This window comes from Scardinius erythrophthalmus, assembly GCF_964197995.2.
Source record: "Scardinius erythrophthalmus genome assembly, chromosome: 16".
NCBI lineage: Eukaryota > Metazoa > Chordata > Actinopteri > Cypriniformes > Leuciscidae > Scardinius > Scardinius erythrophthalmus.
Genome location: NC_138236.1, coordinates 11,364,064 through 11,387,325, shown reverse-complemented (window position 1 = coordinate 11,387,325; position 23,262 = coordinate 11,364,064). Strand labels below are relative to the sequence as shown.

General features: G+C 38.4%; 1 protein-coding gene across 2 annotated transcripts; it reads right to left on the bottom strand.

Moving 5' to 3' along the window:
• Positions 1-1,064: 1,064 nt before the first annotated feature.
• stk40 (serine/threonine kinase 40) lies at positions 1,065-20,791 on the bottom strand. Of its 2 annotated transcripts, XM_081389240.1 has the most exons (12): positions 20,556-20,791; positions 19,508-19,540; positions 17,718-17,844; positions 17,258-17,343; positions 16,152-16,295; positions 14,744-14,968; positions 14,213-14,265; positions 10,178-10,293; positions 7,688-7,832; positions 5,407-5,526; positions 5,085-5,169; positions 1,065-4,539 (listed from the first exon to the last, which is right to left on the bottom strand). In XM_081389240.1, the coding sequence occupies exons 2-12, from the start codon at positions 19,511-19,513 to the stop codon at positions 4,321-4,323; spliced, it is 1,326 nt and encodes a 441-aa protein (XP_081245366.1). In that variant the 5' UTR covers positions 19,514-19,540; positions 20,556-20,791; the 3' UTR covers positions 1,065-4,320. The 2 variants fall into 2 exon arrangements, with proteins under 2 accessions (XP_081245366.1, XP_081245367.1); XM_081389241.1 differs by lacking the exon at positions 19,508-19,540.
• Positions 20,792-23,262: the final 2,471 nt, after the last annotated feature.

Here is a 23,262-nt window from a genome sequence, read left to right as displayed (position 1 = left end):
AACAGGAGGACACATGCGTTGAATATGTCAGGGGAGTGATTGCTATCATAATATGCTTTCAACAGATAAGTGGCTAGTAAAGTATTAGTCTATAGTTGGTTTTGCAACTCTTCTGGGAGATGTAATTTGATGTGGTGGACTGATATGGTTTGCTTCAAAATAGTTTTATGTGTCCAGGTCTTTGACTAATAAGGTTTGGTCCACATTTTTGCTTATTCTGGCACACAAAATTGGCACACAGGAGAGCAAGGTGAATGGTGACCAGCAACCTAAGAGCTCCAACATCTACACAAACATTCAGATGATTAACGAACATACACACACACACACACACACACACACTTGAAATGCTTGAATAAAAGTCTTCTGTTAAAGGGGAAACACAGATTCTTGAACAACTGATAAAAAGAACATTCAAAATAAATACCAATATATATATTTACAAGAATCTGTAATAAATAATAAAAAATTGTATTTTAAATGTTAGTCTGGATGACATTAAAACAAACATTTTGGAACTGCTCTCTATTACTTCACCTAAACAAATCAATTTAATTCAGAAAAGATAGCCTGAGAAGAGTCGTGGATGTCATTTCATATGTCTACCACAAGAGGACAGAACTGCATCTAAAATGCAAAAAAAAAAAAAAAAACTAAAAAAAAACCTAGATTTTACATTTATTTAAAATGAAAGGTCATTGAGAAGGAATTAAAATGGATAAAAAGTGATTATTTCAAACAGAACAAAGTATAATACTGTTATTACTAAAGATATTATTTTAAATACTGTATATATATATATATATATATATATATATATATATATATATATATATATATATATATATATATATATATATATATATATATACATATATATATATACACACACACACACACACACATACATACATACATACATATATATATATATATATATATATATATATATATATATATATATATATATATTTTTTTTTTTTTTTTTTTTTTTTTTTTAATACTGGTCTAAAAAATAAATTAAAAAAATGCATACACTTCTACTACAGAGAGACAAAGATTTTCCATATCAAATTTTATTGCTGACATGCATGTAGAGATTTGATGAAGTACAAAAATATGTCTTTTATACAAATTTGTTTTTCATCTCTGTACAATTACCCAGTTTTTTTTTTCTTTGACACCATTCTAACCAAGCAGCTTACAACATCAAACGTTCAGGCAAGTTTCATCATGTTTTGTTTTACATCAGATTTAGATTTTCCAGTTTTAGTAAAAGATGCAAAAAAAGTAACCATTCTAAAGAGAAATCTCCCAATTTATGAAACATCTGCACAAAGTGACCAAAAAAAAAAAAAATGAAAAGAAATTCAAAGTCAAACTTAATGTTCAGTATCTTCCCTTGCACTGTCTTTGTGTTTGAGTATTCATCATTTGCAAAACACCCACATTCACTCCAATATCTGCTGCATCTTATGGCACGTCTTGCTAATTAGAATCATGCACTAATTGCTTTTAAACTGTATACAGAGCTCAACAAAGTACGCTTCTCATGCTGCAGACAGAATTTGGACATCACAAAACTGTCTATGCAAGATGGGGGGTGGGGGGTGCACTTGCAGTCACTTAGGTAGGGGGCATATTAATCAAAAATGTACTAATTTCTTTCATCTAGGTTTTGGGTACAGACTACACAACCACATCAACAGCAGTCATATTGCAACCGTACAGATTTGCTATGATATAATGGCTTTTGTGAGAACTCTACGCGGACCTAGTATATAGCCTTGAGGCACTCCTTTTTGTGTCTATGGAAAGGACTTTGATTTGCTCACAAATAGCTCCTCTCCATCAAGTCACACATATTATCCACTACAATACTGCTTTTTAACCAAATAAATTCACATTGAGCTGGGAAAAACTAATGCTTTCAAAGGTGGCTTGTGTGGAACATTGGTGTGATTCTTCAAAATAATAATACCCTGTACTGGGTTTTGCACTACTGATGCCCCCATTCGCCATTATGTCTTTCACACTGGCCAGAGTGCGGTATCATCCTTTACCTCGCAAGATAAACTCTACATCGATTCTACATGTCATGCTAATGTGCACATTGACTTAAAATAGAGCTATGCAAAGTCAGTCTCCTAATTAGTGTAGCTTAATATACCGACAGGATTGTTGCAATAATTACTCAAGAATTTAAAAAAAAGAAGGAAAGAGAGTCAATAAAACAAAACCTTCACTGAAGATAGAAGGGGAGAAAACGTGAGAGATCACAGCAATGCTTTCGAGTGATATATGATCTCTACATTTACTATGGCAGATTAATTAAAACAGCAAATAAATTAAAAGGAAAACAGAAAGGTAAGCAAGTACTACCAGGCTTTACGTCTTTGAGAGAGGAAATCAAAGTGGAGATTAAAAAGGACAGGTCAAGCTGCTAGTCATGAGCTCAGAGACCTACAGTCCTGAATGACCTTTTCATCTAATGACATGAGTGGAGCCAGACATAAAGGCATTGCAAACTAAGCCACAGGTCCATGCAAGCCAACCGCCTAGTATACTAAGATATATTCTAGCATCAAAAGTACATATTCACTGCTCATGGTTGAGAATCTGTCGATAATCTAAGGCTAGATATCCCACAGTTATGCTTTATACAAATGGGGTAGCTTAAATGGGATTGGAAAAGTCTAATGAGATTAAGAATATGTTTCCTTGCAAAAATTCTCACAAAAGAAACAGATTAAGAGGAGTGAGTCTGATGGCATTTCCTTCCTGATGAGCTTGAAATATTGAATAACCATACATGAAATGAGGGGTAGGTGAGGGAATAAAATGAAAAGAGAAACAAAAAGAAACAGTCCCCTATGCAATTGGTTTCTTTGTATCACGGTGGCCAAAAACGTTCCCTAGCGGCCAATCCTCGATCCCTGAGCTGCAGCTGAAATCTGTGTGGGGAACGAAAGCACCGGAGATAGAGGACATGGCAGAAGATGCACTTTGATGGCTTGGCATGCTATCAGAGGGTGAGCGCTATAGATGGAGGAAAACAAAAGGAAAGGAGGGCTTAAGGGCTGTGCTTACAGGGCTTATCTTGGCTTAGACTTCCGCATGACTGCCGGCTCAGCCGCCCTGCTTCCTGACAGTTTCATCCCATCACCAGCTGTCCCATACCTCATCTTTTTCCAAGCACAGCCCCGCAAAGAGTCCCTATGTGATATACACACCAATATCCATGGCTGTCCCACCCAGCTCAGTTTTCTAGAGTCCGTTGTAGTGGCATAAAACATGTTTAAAATGTACATTTCTGTTTACAGTTGGGGGAATGCACAGGAAATGGTGGTCTTGATATTTATGCTGCCTTCTGATTGGACGAAAGCAAAAGGGGAGAGTAACGTACCAGTAACGCCGGTTTAGATGCCAAGTTAAGCTTTTGGTTGTATGCATCTAGACACAGATGCTAGCTGCCAACAGAAACCCATTCAAATAGAGGAATGAGAAACATGCGCTGCTATGATTTCAGTAATATGAGGTTATTAGCTTTCTAACTTATACTTAACATCTTCAAATGGCAAAAAAAGAGAATAATCTTACTTAAAATGCTACTGTTATTGTAGGAGAGGAGGGGGAAAAGCTTATTTAGATTGAGGAAAAACCAATCACTGGTTTTGACACAGAATAGTTACACAACCACAATGCTAATGCTCTTGAGCCTGTGCTTGTCTTCCCCTCAACATAAGGAGTCCTGCTTTCATAAGAACGGAGAGCATTGTTAAAAACTGACCAAGAAAGGAGGAAATAGAGAGATAGAAAAAATGGTAAGAGGTAGATTTGCAGTCATAGATGTAGATGGGAGCGGAACAGACAAACTGGTTGAGGGGAACAGAACGAAAGGGTTGATCATGTGATCTGAGGCATTTCTGTAGAAAGTGCTGGGGGAGAGGTGGGTGGGGAAGGGTGGTTGTGTGTCATCTGCTACATGATTCTGTTGGGGTATTGCTGAAAGTGTGTGTGTGTGTGTGTGTGTGTGTGTGTGGGTGTGTGAGATTTGGGCAAGGATTGGCATGGTGGAGGTGGTGTTGGTGGTCAGAGTCTCATTAGACCTTTGTGCCGCCCATAGGCAGAGTCTGTGTCCTGTGTGGATGAATGGAGCAACAGAGCACTGAGCTGTTCCTTGGCCCTTGTTTGTGTCTGACAGACTCATGCTGCGTACTCACAAACACTCTTTCACACACAACGTACATACAAGTGTGCGCCTAGTTCGGAGGCTCGCTCCACTCCCGGTGACCACCGCCCACGGACAGAAAGGCGGTGCTACTTCCGGAGGAAGCGCTGGGCCAGTATTGCGGCATCCAGAGGACTGATGGGCTGTGCATCGTGACCGAGGCGCCTCACTGGAGGCACGTTACCGAAATGCCTCTTGCTGAGGAAGTTCTTGGTCTCGTGTATAGTGTTCTTCTCTTCTGCCAACAAGAGCTGTTGCCTCATGTAGTTCTCAAATTCGTACTGAGACGACTCCTCTGTCACTTTCGCCTGAGGATATAATAAAAGACTGTTTCAGAGCCAGTAAGAACCTCATCATAGTAATGCTAGTTAAAGAGTAAATTCCTAATATTCTCATATATCCCAGCTTAATAAGCAAAGACAACTGCAGACAAGCCACTGGTTGGTTGAAACACTGGCACTTTCAAAACACTGTCAGGTTGGTAGGATTCTCAAGCAGAGCAAACCAACCAATGGTGTGAGTTTAAGGTGGGACTTTCAGTTAACCCGGTTTGAAAATATATTTTTACAATTTCGTTCAGAGCTACAAGAGGCACTACACAATTTTGCCCCTTATTTATAAAACACGCAAGTAAAACAATCATGTGCAATGTTAACAAATCATTTCATACATAAATTGTCCCATTCATTTAAATGCAACAATTTATGCATCAGGGTTTTAAAGCAGTGGTTCTATATAATAATATATTTTATTTCAAATAATTTTAAGTTAACCTGTGCCCCTTGTATTTCATAAAAAAGGCCCTTCACCCTTAAACTTTCATATAATTGTAATTCCTACGAGTGGTACTGACCTCCTGAAGATGTTCGGGGTGGTTAAGCTGATCGTCTATGTCTGGCACCACTTGTAGAGGGCCACTCAGCGAGGACACAGATTGCCTGTTTAAAAAATAAAAATCTTTCAATGACAAATAGGAATTTTCAGCTGTATAGCCAAGGGAGCTTTAAATGCATCATTGAAAACTGCAATGGATTGCAAAAATTGTGGCGAGACAACATCTGACCCAACATGACATCACCCATTACATGAATTCCTAAGAAGGTATGTGAACTCTGACAAGAACTCTTGGCTAAAAATGGAACTATAAAGCTGATCTCATATCAGATGAGACGCACCAGGATGCGATGATGGCGCTCAGAGACTCGAGCACCTCGGTGGCAGTGAGCCTCTGCTGAGGGTCGAGCACCAGAAGCTTCCTGATCAAACACACCGTACTTTCTGATACCCGCCCATCCCTGCATAAACAAAAGACAAAGACGCATAAGAATTTCCATTAACATTTCACAGACTTCATTGAAAGTAATAGCTCACCAAAAAGAAATTAAAAAAAATTCTAAGGTGTGCAATTATTTTCAGGGAAATGCATGGCTAAAGTAGTTCCAGGCAGGCCTTGACCGCATTACAGTTCCATATCACTTCGTCAAATGATTTCAGTTATTACAAAAGGTCCTACAACAGCAAAAAAAAGAACAAAGAACAAAAACAGCAACAACAAAAAAAAAAAAAACATACGACAACACTGACCAACCAAATAAATATAGCCCACCTCCCCATAAAGTCTAATGGACGCGATGGACACCAAATCAAATTACACTTACATTTTTTTTCCAAAGATGTTTTCTGTCATTTTAGGTCGTTTTTAAGCACACTGATGTAAGTTTAAGTGTTTTTTTTTTTTTTATATAAGTTTGGTCTTAGTTATTTGATGCTATAAAAACTGGAATGTGACGTCCTGATTGACAGCTGTGATTGAATCAGGTCCCAAATCTGCGCAAGATGTCAGTGCCATATTAGGACTTTGGCCGCTTCACTTTTCACCAATGGAAGAGAGTGAAGGGGTATCGTCCATCTTTTTTTTACAGTCTATGGTACGGACATACACTCGCACAGAAACGTGTTGTCAGCGCTGCTCTGACTATGTTATCTGTAAAATCGTTTAGCAACTTAAAAGCTACATGACATTTCTCACTAGTGAGGTAGGCTAATAATGGCTCTGTTCTTGAAGCAGATAAACTTACAGTTTTGCGATTAGAGATGCTGCTGCTGCTGAACGCTGTTGAGAACTGCACAGACTCAGGTAATCTCTCTCTTTCTCTCTCTCTCTCATAACTGCATTAGTCTGCTATCAATGGCTCAAGCCTCCGTTATTAGCACAATTATGCATAATATGATTCATTTTTAGAAACGATAAATTAATAAATAACATTAATTATAATCTATTAATTAATCCGTCTAATAACATCTACAAATATAATAGTTACCCATCTACCAAGCTCTGACAATGTATGGAATATTATATTAAAAGATTATCCAAATTTAAAAACAAAAACAAAAAACAATAGGCCTATACCTTTAAAAGCAAGGATTTGTCGGTCATGGCATACTGCTTTAAGTCCATTGCACCGTGTGGGCAAATTAAATTGTGTAGTTCGCCTTACGTTCATCATTAGTTACTGGACAGGCCCATTGATACCATTTTCATATCTGGAGAGGACATGAGCTCGACATGGTTTTTAAAAAAACGCGCATTACACCCGGTTACAGCACATGACTCCGTCGCTATGGAAACAAAGACGCTAACACGCAATCACCCGCAAATGAACTTCTCCACTACTTGTGAAATTGATTTCATTATAATTACTATTAGTATTAAACACACTGCAAAATCCTTATTTGTTTATTCAACTATGTGTGGGTCTATGTACCACCTCAGGTGTGCATTATTTTCAAAAAATTCAACTGCCCATCATCAATTATTCCTTATTTATACTACGGCATATGTCATATGACAATTTTAAGTGTGGAACAGAAGAAAATTTTAGTCACAGTTTAATGAAAATCTTGACACACGATGTGAACAAGTGTTTTTTTTTTGTTTTTGAGTGAACTATCCTTTTAAACTAGGGCCAACACAATATTTGCTAATTATTATTATACCTTTATTTAACCAGGAGGTCCCATTGAGATTCAGAATCTCTTTTACAAGAGAGACCTGGCCAAGGTAGCAGCCAAATCACACAAATGCATACATAAACACCAAATTACATTTTCACGATAAAAGAAGTACAAAATGTTAAAAATAAAACACAATGAGACTCTTAAGAAAAACAAGAACATGTCTCCATCACAACACTCTTTACAGTAGTTTTAAATTCATTTATGGACATAAGGGTTGCTAACTTTAGCTCTTTTTGTAGATTATTCCACCCCCAAGGTGCTAAATAAGAAAAAGCTGTTTTTCCCAATTCGGTTGTAACTCGTGGCACCTTAAAAAGCAACCACTTTGAGGAGCGTAGCTGATAGGTACTAGAGCATTTTTATTAACATGTTTTTTTAATTAACATGTTTAAACACATTTGATTCATATCAAAGAACAGAGATAATGGAGAGACTCACTCAGGGATGGAGTACTCTGCTGCTTTGATCTTGCGGAAGAGCTCTTGAGGTATACTGTCATAGAACGGGAACTGGCCGTAGAGCATGGTGAACAGCACCACACCGAGTGCCCACATATCGCTGGGTTTACCACGGTACGGTCGACCTACATGGGAACAAAGTGCAATTTCAACGGGCAGCTCTACAACAGATTGCTTATTCAGTCAGACTCGAACTTTCTCTTGGCACAGTATCAAACGCTACACAAGTACGTACATAAGTACGTAGATAAGTACGTTATAAGTTTTCAGCACCCATTACTCCAGTTTTAAGTGTCACATGACCCTTCTGAAATCATTCCAATATGCTAATTTGGTGCTCAAAAATATATTTTTTTATTATCAATGTTGAAAACAGTTGTGCTCCTTAATATTTTTGTAAAAAAAAAACGTGATAGATTTTTTTCAGGATTCTTTGATGAATAGAAAGTTAAAAAGAACAGCATTTATTTGAAATTGAAATAATTTGTAACATTTGTCATCATAACATTGTAAATGTCTTTACTGTCACTTTTAATCAATTTAATGCATCCGTGCTGAAGTATTCATAAAAAAAAAAAAATCGAATTGACCCCAAACTTATAAATGGTGTGTTTAAAAGATGGTGACACTCTTGGAAGCATGTTATATAGTCCCCTAAAACCTATTCACACTCACCATACTGGTTTGTTTACCACCATAAATGGGCAAAAGAATGCCAGAAGAGTACAAATGAGTCATAGGAGCTTGTTTTAAAAGAGGGGTTAATTGGGTAGGTTTCTGTTTGGTAAACAGCTTGATTTGCATGGTATATTTTTCTGTAATGTACACATTCTCTCTTTCTACTTCGACCCTACGCATGAGAAAGCGAAAGAGGTGCAGAGGAGAGAGAGTGTGAGCGATGGAAAAACAGTGAGAGGAAGAAAGAGAGAGAGATAGGGAGAGAGAGAGCAGGAAGAGTAGTTCCTCTCTGCATGACTCATTGTGATGACTCACTGAAGCAGCTCTCCCTTTGTTCTGCTGTCATATTCGGCTGATTTACTCCCAGTTTCTTTCTGTCATTTTACTGTGAATGGAGACCACAAACAAGAGCTCGACTGCGCCTCTATTTAACATGCATGCTCGGAATGCACCATTTAACCAGAGCCTACATCCACAGAGGTCTCGGAAAAACCCAGAAAACACATGAAAGACAGTTTTGGAAAGGTTGTGTTGTCGGATATTTTAGCTAGTGCATCAACTAAACGAAAAAGATTTGAAAGCAGGGACTTTTAATCATTTTTTACAAATTGCACTCTGCACACAAAGTTTTTAAATTGACATTTTAGTTTTGAATTAATCCTACTTGCACTTAAAGGGATGGTTCGGAGTAATTTCAACCTAGGGTCCTTTGCACCATGACCTCAAGCCAAACACCCCCCCAGAAGCTTTTTTTCCCTTGGTCGAACATTATTAAAATTAGAGCTTATTTAGAGATATCAGCCGAATGGCTTAGTGCAGGCGCTAATGGATCCAAGGTTGTATCTCGTAAATTACCCCACTAATAATGCCCGGAATGGTACCAAACTTCTGTAGTGGTACAATAGGTTCTGTACTCATAAAACGAGGCATTGGAAAGTTTGTAAGTACATCAGGAGTTTATTTAAATAACACTTGCCTGAAGGCATTGCTACCGCTAACCCGGACATCGAGGTCACTTCCGTGATTTGGGAAAAGCCCGTAAAAGTCCTGGCAGAGAGCGATGCATAAGGATGTAGTGTAACGACGCCCAGTTCCAGGAATGGACTAATATTTTGTTGGTAGTACCAGTTTGCAACAATTAGTTGTATACATAAGTTGTCAACACTTCAGAAAAAAAATAATACAAAAATTTGGATATACCAAAAAATAGGTATAAGTACAGATATATCCTGGCAGTAATGTACATATAATGAAGTTCCACAGGGCAAGCGTGCAAGATCCATAGACATCCACCGTATTTCTTAACACATGTTTTTAGAAACTACATTTTATAGAAAAGGTCCAAATATTTCCTCTTTTGACTACATAAATATACATATACCTCTTTCGACTACATAAATGTTTCACACACAAGATAAAACGCAAGTCTCATGTACTGAAATTACATCACTTGAGTGAACTTCGGTTCCACAAAGAAAGAGATTGTTTGGAAAGATAAACCTTGTGATACGACCGCAGTTAATTTTATCTGTAACAAGCTTAACAAGCTTAAGGGAAGAGTTTTGGTATCGAGTCGTTGAACTAACAGGTCAAGTCCTGCAGCACACAACACAAATAATGACTTCAATAAACGTAACTATTGCTCATCCATGCTGACGGTTTGCGACTGCTGTCCTGATTAGGGCCGTGTAGGTGGTTGGGTTTATGAGCTTTGATTACAGTGGTGACATGAAGGGTGAGTCATGTGAGTCACACACATAAACACACACAGAGAGAAAAGCTGGATTCTCACCACTTAGGACATCTGGGCTGATGTAGGCTGGACTGCCTCGCTGGTCCTTTAACAGATCTTCTTCACTCACCAAATGCTTGCCAAGGCAAAAGTTCGTGATGGTGATCCGATGGGTCCTGGAGCACACAAACACAACATGCCGATGACGTCAAAAAACCAACCAAGAATTCCCGCATCAAGTCGCACTGTTTATTAAAAAGACAGCTTGTGAAATAAAGGTCATAATTTACCACAAAATCAAAAGGACAAAAAAAAAAGACAAAATTATATGTTATATAAAGAAAAGTTTTTGAGGCCCATCAGTTTTTTTGGTAAGTAAATTATGACAGAATTTTCAGGTGAACTATCCCTTCCTTTGCAGCATAACATTATTTTTTATTACATGACAATCTATCTTGTCAAAAGTAAAGGCGTTATGAAAATGAAATTAATAAATTAAATTCTTGATATTTGTATTGCAATCTGATTCAGAAATATTTATGTTTTTGTTAGATTCCCTCAAAAAGCCACTCCAAATTCTGTATTCAATTCATTTCTACTGTCTGGATTATTGTGGAATACATACATGTACGTACATACACACACAATTTTACAATATATATGCATATCAAAATTAAACTCTAACTGTTGTTAGGTGAGTCATGTTTGTATCTGTGCAAACATGCCTTTGATATTTTTGTCTCTGTCATTAAATCTAATCTATGGCAGGGAGCCATTCTGCCTTTCCAGAAAGCAGAACCCAACATGACAGAACACACCGTGACTGCACTTGACAAACAAGTGAGTCACCTGTGGCTTCTCACAAGCTCGGTGATGACTAATCTTTGCACCTCAGAAAGGAAAGAACAGCACTTTTTCAGCGACAGGCGTGCAATGAAAACAAGCACACCAACATTCAGAGAAATATTTAAAAAAATACATTCACATTTACAGTGAGCAAAACTAACGCGTCAGCTGACTGAGCTGAACTGGGGGACCTCCAATGTGAGAATTCACACAGTCAAGAGCTGTAATCTCCCTTCATTCAAAACAAAAAAAAACATCCACCACAACAGCTTCATCTCTCAGCTACATCCTCTTTTCCCATGCTTCCCCAGTTACGCTCTCACTTTCACACCCTGAAAGTGACTGTCACACTTACGCCTAACAGTTACAAACAGGCTCGTTCCAGAAGCTTTGTTTTTCCCAGATGAATTTCTTACTGGTTTAGGCTCATTACCATCTTCATTTAAAAAGGAGGGTCATGATTAAATTAGATTAGAAGTGAAAAGAGAGTTGAGATTAGTCACAATGGACTATGTGAAAAAACGCTATCCATTCTACACAGCATCTGTACCAGTTATAATCTGTTTAAGTTTTCAATTTCATTTTACTTTTAATGGTGTATAAATAGTCAATTTAACAAAATGAATCAAATGCAATAATATCTTTATGCATTAACTGGATCCACTAAGATCCAGATATCTCACACTCATTGACAATTTGCTAAAGTTTGTGCGCTTCAAGGCATTTGAATACATAATATATTCAAAAGTTTTTTGTTGAATGGAGATGACTGTCGTTTTTTCACGGCAATTTCACATGGTGGCAATATTTTCAAATGACATGCTTCTAAATGTCACAAACTGGTTGGCTTACTTGGCGTTCTTTACATGCAGCATCTAATTCCTGCTAGTTTTAATCTTCGAAATAGTTTTACTCTAAATGGAAGCTTTTATCTGACTTCATCATGACTGTTTGAGCTTTGGTTCTCGAACGAAAAAAAGTCAGCAAGTGTTTCTCCTCAGGACATTCTCATTGCTCACTCTCCTCTTCCTGCTCAAGTGAAGAGACCAGAAGCCTCCCAGTCTCTCAGTGCTGCTAAAATTAGCCCCTGTTGATGGGAAAAGTTAAATGGTTTAAACGCAAGAGGAAGTCTCAATGTCGAAATCCGGTCAGAACTGCCTCTGCTGGGTGAGGTTAATGTGGGATTTTGATGCAATTGTTTAGTACTGGAGTTCCTTTGCTTGGGCAATCTGTGCTGTACAAGGAACAAAGCTAATAGTGAAAGCAAATGTGCAGATCAGGCAATTTGTTCACTTTTATAGAGCCTTAATGTTGACAGCCATATGGTGCTCCCTAAAGAGCGGAGTGTGTAAGCTGTGAAGTAGGGAAAGGAGGTATGAAATGATGGCACCAACGCTTGTGAATTGTGAGAGAAGATTCTGCACTACATGGCAGTTACTGACAAAATGCTGATGATAAAGCCTTTACAGGTTGATTCTGCAGCATGCAGAAAGCTCCACAGATATTATATGTCAGAACCACATTCTGCAGTCATTTTCGAAGGCCCAAGTATCATGTCATGGACCACTTATGACTAATACTGAGTACTTTCCATTCCACCTAAATCCAACAGTCTGCCGGCTGGGCAGGGTCACACAGACAGTCGGATCAGAAGGGTATTTGGAGAGTGAAAAAGCGAGAGGGGGGGGGGGAGAGAGAGAGGTCTGCCAGCGTTACATGAGTGTGACTCAGCTCTGAGCTATGAATCCTTTGGCAGAGGGCTGTATTATCTCCAGCTGGGACACAGTGTTCTGCTCTCTTGCTGAACTGAAGCAGACAGACCAGACTGCTCGGTTTCATCACCATAGGGTCCAGTGACAAGTGTGCATACGTGTGGATGTTTTCTTTTGCTGTTCATCAATGCAATACCAGTCTTTTTACTTGACTCCCATGGAACAAGCGTAAAATGCTTGACTCAACAATGGCACATGCAAGAAATTAAGATGAAAAAAAAGAGAAAAAAAAAACACTGAAACTCACGTGTTACTCAATGTTCATATTTCATAACTTGACAACTCTTTTCTGAGAAAATTTAGAATTGCATCTGGGTAAGTTTTCCCAAGAAATATTAATTTGTGGTTGATTTGTTTTTTTAATGTTTATAAAAAAAATGTATGCACACCAAGGATGCATTTATTTGATCAAAAACACAGTAAAAACAGTAACATTTTGATATATAATTACAATTTAAAATACCTTGTAAAATGTATTCCTGTGTGGCAAAGCTGAATTTAAGCAGCCATTACGCCAGTCTTCAGTGTATTTGAAGAAACAGTGATCCTATTTTTTTCACAATGTAAAAGTCTTTCCTGTCAAGATTGATCAATTTAATGCATCCTTGCTTATTTCTTTCAACAAAAAAAGCTGACCCAAACGTTTGAAAGGTAGTGTAAGAAGCATTTTTAGATAATAAAACAGTAGGCTTTGTTTTTCTGTGGGCTTGAAGGGGTTAATGGCAAAAAATGCTGCATAATGCATAACATCTATTCAACCAGCCAGAACGCAAGTACAGTTGCCTGTAAAGAGACAAGGAAGAGAGAGAGGATGATGAAAGAAACTAGACCCACTCCTCCTCTCTCTACACATGCCACTGAGCTTATATGGTGTGACGGGTTTCGTAATTAGACAAGCTGGGCACTTATGTGACCGAACTACAATATGTGAGAACTCAGTGGCGAACAACACATGCTGGCAAATGTGACAGGCAGAACTGAGGATTTTCAATTAGTCAGTAACTCTCTCGTTCCTCAGGACAGTTGAAATGGCAGAGACAACAGAGCTGTTTTTAGAAGCATTCCCATTCCACACACGTCAGAAACACATGCAACACGGCACATATGGTGTTTGGAGAGGGTCTTTATGGATTGGGAATTCCACTAGACCTATCTGATTCACAATGCTTGCCGACATCAGATGCCTTCAAGCTAGCATGTGCGGTTTTACCAACCCCCTCCCTTCCCTGGCTCTATCACCCGCTCCTTTTTTCCAGGGAATGAACCAGGGGCACGTTCCATGCCTGTTCGTTTTAACTGGGATAGTTTCCCGCTGCTCCCTCCCCTCCCTCTTCAGCCTGTGGGGATGAATCACACTCGCACTAAGAGCTCAAGAGGAGAGGGGTCAATGAGGCCAGACGGTGCTCCATGAAACCCCAACAGAGAGCCGAGCGCACAGAAAACTCAGCAGGTAAAAGGAAGAGGAAAGACGTCTTACCTTTTATTGAGCACCATGTTTCCAAGCTTCAAGTCTCTATGCACGATGTTCTTCTACAATGGTAAGAACAGTGAATGGTTACAATATATACCAGAAGATATGGCTACAAGTTGGACAGCATGCAACCTGACAATCACCGTTATATAATATTACAGATAAATATCATGCATCATTCACCACATTACTTAAGGTGAATTACACATTAAAATCAGCAAAAAAAAAAGTCATGTGCAATCATTTTACTTCTGCAAAATGACAAACTTCCCAAAAAACAAACTAATTCAAGGAGGAAAGAAAAAATTGCTGGACATTTTATCCATCAGAAACCATAGTACAAAAAAAATAGTAGCTAAAAAATAAATAAAACTAAAGTGAACCTAATGTGACTGGCATTGCAATCACTAAAAATCATTTTTGCTAATCGAAAAAGCTGATATAGAAAATAAATATTAGATTAAAAACCGAAAATTAGAAATGCGTCCGGTTTTGATTTGGTCTTGGCTTTAAAACCAGTTCACCATGGCAGCTCACCTTATGTAACGCCTCCACCACTCTCACCACATCATAGAAGATAACGATGGCCTCGCGCTCGCTCAATCGCTTCTCTTTGATGACATAATGCTGCAGGTTGATGAGGTCGGCCGTCTTGTCGCTGAAGTCGTGGGCACAGAGGCAGTCGAGCACCAGACAGATTCGTCTCTTCATCTTCCGCACTTTGTTGGCCTCCATGTCCTCGACAATCTCATAGGATCGGTCCTGAGACAGAAAAGTGAAAGAGAATGCATTATAAAAGTTTTGCGCAGACAATAATTGCAGGGACAGCATAAAAGACTTTGCCTCGACCGACCCAGCAGTGCATTTAACAGTGTCTAAAAAGAAAACTGATACATAACCGCACCATTAAGCTTTTGAATGGCGTGGAGAAGAAAAGACTGTGTTTCACGTACAAGATGACGCTATTGGACTGGTGTTACAAAAAGGAAAGCAGCGATTCTCCTGTATGACTCGACATGTGCAACAGCTTGAATGATAAAAGCCCTCCTTCGGTCACCTGAGACCGGGGTCAAATGAGGGCCACAAATCGATCGGCAGTGTGGTTTGTATTTGCAATGACTGCGCCTCCGAACACAAGAGGCGATCCATAATTAACTGGCCCACTCTAGAGACAAGCTATAATAAACCAATCAATACTGCAAGCTTCAATGAATGGCCCTGACAGCACAGTACGGCTTGTTCTGCAGCCGATTTTCACCAGGGAAGAAAGGAGAGGTCTATGATATAGTTAAAAAGCCAACGCAAGAGAGGGAGGGGAAAAAGCATCTCAAAGAGAAAGTAAGTGGTGAGTCACTGCTAGCACTTTGTGATGAAAATGAAAACAACTGAAGGAACAAATTAAGCTGTGAGACTGAGGACATTCACAAGGGGAGGGAATCTCAAATCGATTCAATTTTGATTTAAAGAGTCACAGACAGATTCCAAAACAAGTTGATGCATTTCAAATTTCAAAAGACAAATCTTTGGTGAGTTAAGGCAGATTGTATACTCTCATCCAACAATAGAAATAGAAAAAAAAAAGAGATAAAATAGAAGAGATGGTTCAGCTCTGAAAAAAATGAAATAGCAAAACATAGTATATTTTGAGATCAATCAGCACGTTTTCTGTGGATGATCAATTTTCAATTGTTATACATTTCATCCTGTGTAAATGCATGATGCTAAATTGTTTTGTTTTTTCATAATGATTTATAATTAATAAATACTATTTTTGAGGCTCAAAGCAGAACCATTTGAGAAAGAATCATGATGCAATGAATGACTTTTTCCCACTCCTGATGTTCAAGATACCAAACAATTCCAGCAGCTGCACAAATAATGCATCTTGACAGTCATTAAAAAACTAATGACACATTCTACACAAGCTACTCCTAATTGGTCTTACCTGGAAGAGGCCGTGATGGTGAACCACTCCTTCTTGGTTGGAGAGCAGTGACAGTAAAGAATACTCTGTATGCAGGAGCATTTTGCCTTGCCTTTCTTCCTGTGTCTCTCCAGCTGTGTCCCCACGTTCTTCCAGGGTCAGAATCTACAACAAAGGTCAAAGGTAAGAAGACACCACGCCACTAGATCCTGTTCTAAACCTTCCTGGGGGTCTCTTATCTTCAATGTGATGGAATACTAAGCTATCAACGATCTTGAGGCAATACAGAGGGTCCATTAAAGGCTTTATCTTCAGAGAAGACAAAGATAAGTCCCTCACATGTCCTTCAACACATCTGCACAACGATCTGAGAGACACTAGACTCATGGGCATGGAAGAGTAGGGTCAAAAGGTTGACAATCACCTTTCAGTCAAGCCCCTCCAGTAACAGGCTGGTTCATAAACAAAAAGGTTTAATGGTCATCTCTGAACCAGAGTTGGTCATCAATTGGACAGGATTGTAGAGATTTGTTGAGGCAGGTCAAAGGTTCATGCAAACAGTTAGACACACAGGGGCTTTTGTGTTCAGAAGCAGTCTCACTTCCCTGGTCAGGACACGTTTGAATAACGTGGGAGGGTTTTTGTGAGGTGATACAGAATGAGACTGTCAAAAAAAGCAATTTTTGCTGATCTGATCTCCAATAAAGAAACTGAACAGGGATCAAAATTTCTGTAGGGTAGGAAAAAATATAGATTTTTTTCTCCAATTAATCAAAATCTCCAGAAAGATGTCTGATGGATCATTCACTGAATGAACTTACTGAATCCAGAGCAGCTACTGAATAAACAATTACATTTCACTAGTTTAAAAGTTTAGGGTCAAAAAAAAAAAAAAAGTAATACATTGATCAAAAGGGGCAGCAAAAACTTTACATAAAATACAAATAAATGCTGTTTGAACTTTCTATTCATCAAAATGTCCTGAAAAGTTTATTTCAACAAAAATATTAAGCAACTGTTTTTAACATTGAGAATAAGAAGAAATCACCATATTAGAACGATTTGTGAAGGACCACCTGACCACTTGATGTTAATACCATGTTAATGAGGCATAAAAGAGTACTCACTTTTAGCTGGTAGAAATCATCCGTCCCATCTTTTCTGGCTAAACACTGCACTATACTCTGCACGGGAGAGTTTCCCAGCCGTGGGCCTGTCGAGATGGGGAGGGATAGAGAAAAGGAGTGTGAAAAGATGCAAAAGGTAGTGTCAGTGCAGAGCACAGCAATCCCCCTTGAAGCCAATCATAAACACTCTCATTACAGTGCCCTGCACCACATCACACTGCTATTTCCAACTGTGACGGGTGCATTTCAAAGGCAAGACTGTAGTGTGATAGTGACATACAGGGAAAGACCTGCAGATTCAGAAGTGAAGCAGTCAATCCAAAACATTCCTGCAATTCTTTTCAAACACAGGCTTCCGAACGAAGTCTATACCTCCTCCTCCTCTTGCTTGAATAGAAACACAAAAAGATAGGGCTGGGCTAGTGTTGAAGATTCACTTGCATTACCCTGGGTGGCTTACCTAAAACAAAGGGACCGGCTCTCTTAGCATTGTTGCCCGATATCCCAGGACAAAGGAGCTTGCTGGGTCTGCCAGATGACTCTCCGGCCCCTCGTTCCGAAGCACGGCGTTTGGACATTCTGCAGATCTGAAAAGGCCAAAAACATTGAGTCGGCGTCAATACTCAAATTGATAAAAAACAACCTGACATGCAAACGTGGCTTCTTGACTAAAAACGAAACTCAAGCGCACCCAAACAATATAACCCTAGGACACTCATTCATTGCATTCTTGCCTTGAGGGTCAATAGCCAACCCAATGAGGTCTTTCAGTACACTGCCAAAAAAAGTGTGAGTTATAAAGAGGGCAAATAACAGGTGGGGGAAGGAAATCGAGCAAAAGCCATGCCCTCCCTGACACCTCAAAACAGTGAGACGCCATTAACAGCTCTGCCCCTGTATGAATGGCAACCCATCAGATCCACATGCATTTGCATGAGCAAAGATTAGCAGCAGGTGTGAACTGTTTATGTGACTTCCATAATAGACAATAGAAGCCTATTTACAAATGGTGCCACAGACCACAACCTGCTCGAGAAAGGCAAACGTTGAGCACTGATGGAGCTCAAATGAACTAAAATAAAGAGGAACTCTGAACTCTGATGCTGCGATTCATGTTTTTTCCCCTTTCACTATTTGTAATCCTTCCATTCCTTAATCTGCATGGGTTTATCTGCAAATCTTTGTGGCGTAATCTGCATATTACAAGATTTTCATACTGAACGGTCTGTAACAGGGAACATTTCGAAAGCAAAAATGTTCAGAGATCACATGACGAAGTGCAATAATGAAGGACAAATATTTACGATAAAGAGTTCATTATTTCAGAGGTTGCTTGTTTTGTTGGATAAAGGGTTCTTGTATAATCTGATGACTGTTTCTGTGGTCCTACAGAAAGTCAAGTGGTGATATGGACGGATATAGTGTGATTCACACAAGCCCTGGGGTTTGCACTGGTAGCAATTTGTCAGAAATATGAAATGCTGCTGTTTGACACCAATGGTAGCATGACACACGCAGCCTGCAGACATCATATCACGATGCGAACAGGGGGTGGGGGAGCGCATTTAGCATCGCGGGCAGTTCTGCGCCCCTGGGGCTCTCCAAAATCAATCTCAACTCTGTTTAAATTAAGGGACAATACAGAGACTGGACATGAAATCCCAGTAATAAAATATCAATCAATGTGCTCTAATAGTGAATACATGCAAAGCAGAGCTAAAAAGGCACCCACATTTTGAATTCAGAGCTACAACAGACACTTGTGATTCACATTCACGCTATAAGCTTAGTTGAATTGTAATTTTGAATGAAATAGACATTCAAATGTAATTCTGCAACAGAGCACACAGCTTGTCTCGAGGACGTAGGAGGGGGTACAGTTGGCTGTTATCGCAGATCATTTTACACGTTTACAGCTTTTTGTCTTTCTGGACCCAGACTGCTGACAATGTGACAGACGGGGGCGAGAGACGTGATTGCTTTCTCATCGACTCTTTTGACATGCATTATTGGAGAGCCGACATCTTTAAAACACCAAGACTGAAAATTTGACCTGCAAACTGAAAGGAAAATAATTAATCTACGGGTTGGTATTAAACCATCTGTAATAAATTTTAGGTCATGCCAAACATGAATGCGGTTGAAATTCTCTCACTGACACTAAGATGCACATATGCATACAAAGACGCAATATTGAATCCATTTCAGAGCTAGTAAACACAATTCTCAGGAAGGATGTCAATTACTCACCCTCATGTTGTTTCAAATCCGGATGACGTTCTTCTGTGGAACAAAAAAAGGAGACACTAGACAGTCTCAGTCAACATTCACTTTAATTGAATGGAAAAAAAACATAATGAAAATGAATGGTGACCAAGGTTGTCAGTGCCTAATATTCAGCTTAACATCTCCTTTTGTGTTCCACTGAAGAAATAAAAAAAATCATACATGTTTGGAACAACATGACAGCGAGTAAAAGATGACCAATCTTTTTTTTTTTTTTTTTTTTTTAGGTGAACTGTCCCTTTAACAACAACATGCTGATGATGAAACCATGCTATATGAAAGATTACTCATACTGCTTTGCATTCAACAAATTTAATGGATGGAGTGTGGTCATCTTATGGCATTATGCACACATCACAGTCATTGGAGAAGTGAAATATCATCCCTGCATGATTTAAACGCTCTGAGAAGAACATCTTAATATTTTATAAGATCTAAATATACTAGCTGTCACTGCATGCAAACTTCCGAACCTGGCACCGGCTGACAGCTTGATGCAACCCGTATCAGATGCGCGTTTTGCACAAGTTTTGTTTGATATTTGGATGTCTAAGATTTGTGGTGTGTAAAAACAAGTGACTAATGTTTCCATTTATAGTTAAACAACAGCAGAGGGAATAGAGACAGGAGCACTGCAGTGTGATCACAACAAAGTACACGGCGTACACTTACGAACGCTGTCAAACAGCTACAAGAAAATTAACAACAATAACCACTAGTATAAATGACTTAATGAGTGTGTATAAGAAAACAATAGCTCGTGCACTTATTTAAAATAACCAGCCTATTTGACTCCCCTTAGCATTTGAAAGCGAAACTTGCTAATTTTGTATTTGTATTCGTGCTTGTATAGTCAATATCTCAACATATTTAACCGGACGACAATTGAATCGTTGCAAAAGCGTGCATTTCAAGACGAAATTAAATACCACAAAGCCAGTGAGTTCACCGTGTCCCTTTAACAGACTGTGAAAATCTCCTCAACCGACCGACGGGCCATTTAACAACTTACCAAAACCGCCGAGGGAATCCTCTGTCGTAGACTAATTCTCACTCATTTCTGGCCGACTCAATGTTCAGCAGGGACGCACCGACATTTACACTCCACCACAAAGCGGTTTGTTTCACGCGAACTGGAGAAATGTCACGATTACCGACAGAGGTTTTGAGGGAAAAGCCTTCTTAGGACAACTGATCACATCTTTCCATAGCAGCACCACCTGACAACGGAAATGACGCACATGCTGTGAGTGACGGAGCAGCGCAGCCAATAGAAAATGTTCTCTGGAGTTCCCGCCCCCTTACGTGCGTTCTTGAGATTGGCATTCTTCGTTCGGTGTGGAATGATAAACGTACACACTATTTAATTGAGCAGTAGAGTACTACTGCATAACTCGAGTTAATTTTTGATAAATGTGCATTTCTTTGGAATAAAATAATAATTTGATGTATCACGATGTAAATCGGTCCATCTCCAGAACTCACTCAGACACTTATGAAGCAGTTCTAACGAAATAGACCAGTTTGAGTATACTGGAACAAAGCAAGTTACAAAACGGACAAAGTTTATGTATGTAAGAGAAATTATTTTAGATTAATATTAACATACTCAGAGGCCTATTCATATTTAAATATGTACTGCAGACAGGTGGTTTTAAAGGTTATGGGTCATATAAAGAAAATCAATCAAATAAAATGTTGCATTTGTGTAAAGAACATTCTAGTGTTTTTCTTTGTTTAATAAAAAAGTGGAAATGTTGTCACTTTAAGAAACTGCTAAAGCCGTGGGACGTATCTCAGACATCAGTGCCAGGGGAAATAAACATGGCACAAGGATTTCACCCAAGACTAAAGGGTAAATTAATAGATAAATAATGATGTACCTCTGTTCACATGAGCACAGCAAACCTCCGGGGGGTTCTTGCATGCACAAGACCCTCGAGATCGTATCCAATTTTAGATCCCCCCAAACTAAACAACTGCACCCACAACATTAAGTTTCAATTTAGTGGGTTGGTGCAGCGCTGCATGTCAAACAGAGAGTGTTTTTAAAGGGCAGTAACTGATTTAAGGCTGTGCTGTCTTCCTGTCTTGACTCAGCATGGCCTTTGCCTTAAACCACATGAAACACTTTTATAAGCCTGTGGCTAAACATTGGCCAACCCACGGTGTGTGGAGTGGAGACTGTGAATCATACTTTACTAGTGTCCATGCCTGATAAAGAAAAAGTGGTATTGAAAAAGATTGCAAGGACAATTTCACAAGGACATGAACCTTAGGGTAAATACCTCTAGTTCTTTACTTTCCTTCAAATAACCATATCTTATCATACTGGAAAAACAATACATTTAAAATGTTAAGAATTATACTTATTTTGTGTCATTATTAAAATATTACTCTGCAAACTATGCACATTTTAATTGTGCTTTATATATATATATATATATATATATATATATATATATATATATATATATATATATATATATATATATATATATATATATAATTATTTCAAATTATTCTTATTTCTTATTTTATTTATATTTTTTGACTAGAATGCACTCAATAAATATGAAATCAATTTTTTTTGTATTCAATACAGATTTATTTAATTTGCTTTATTACTTTATTATTATTATTTTGCAAATATATGGAATGATTTAAATGGATAGTTCACCCCAAAATGAACATTTTTTCATCATTTACTCACCCCACAAGCTGTTTCAAACCTGTATGAGATTCTTTCTTCTGCTGACACAAAAGAAGATATTGTACAGAATGTTTGTAACCAGACAGTTGATGGTAGCCACTGACTTTCATAGTATTTTTTTTTTCCTACTATGGAAGTCAATGGCTACCATCAACTGTTTGATTACCGACATTCTTCAAAATATCTTCTTTTGTGTCAGCAGAAGAAATAAACTCATACAGGTTTGGAACAACTTGAAGGTGAGTAAGCAATGACAACATTTTTGGGTGAACTATCCCTTTAACGAATGAATGTTTTGTTTAAATTTTATATATATATATATATATATATATATATATATATATATATATATATATATATATATATATATATCAATAATGTCCAGGAAGATGCAGTGTCCCACAAATGCAGCAGTGCAGAGTAACATCATGTCAAAATATTTTGTGCTGTGGGAGTTTAAAAAAGCACAGGTAATGAAAATCAGAAGCTCTTTCCCATGGAGGAACAAGTGTGACAGCAATTCATTCATAACTGTGTGGGTGTTCATAACGTCTCCCACGACTATTCAAATGAACTCAGGGGTTTTCAGTATTGCTAGTATGGAAAAGTCATAACAGATCAAGTGCTTAAACAGCATGCAACAGAGAGACACTTGCAGAGTTAAGGGGGAAAATGCAACTACAGAGCTTCTTTTCATAAATTTTACATTCTTTTCACATGAAACCACTGTCAGACTTATTAGAAAATGCTGTTCTGGGAGTTCAAAATGTTTAAAACTGCGGTGTATTAAACTGCACAAGCTAACAATGAAGTGACAACTCCTTTTATTAATTACTCTAGGTATTACAAATATATTTGTGATAACTAAAGTGATCTTTCTGCTGTTGGGTGTCAACAACAATGCTGAATTATTCTATTGCGCCATCTAGTGTTCAGCCTTAACGTACTCGATTTTGTGTGACTTTGGCTTTTAATTCATGATCTGTTGATTTTAAAAAAAAATTTT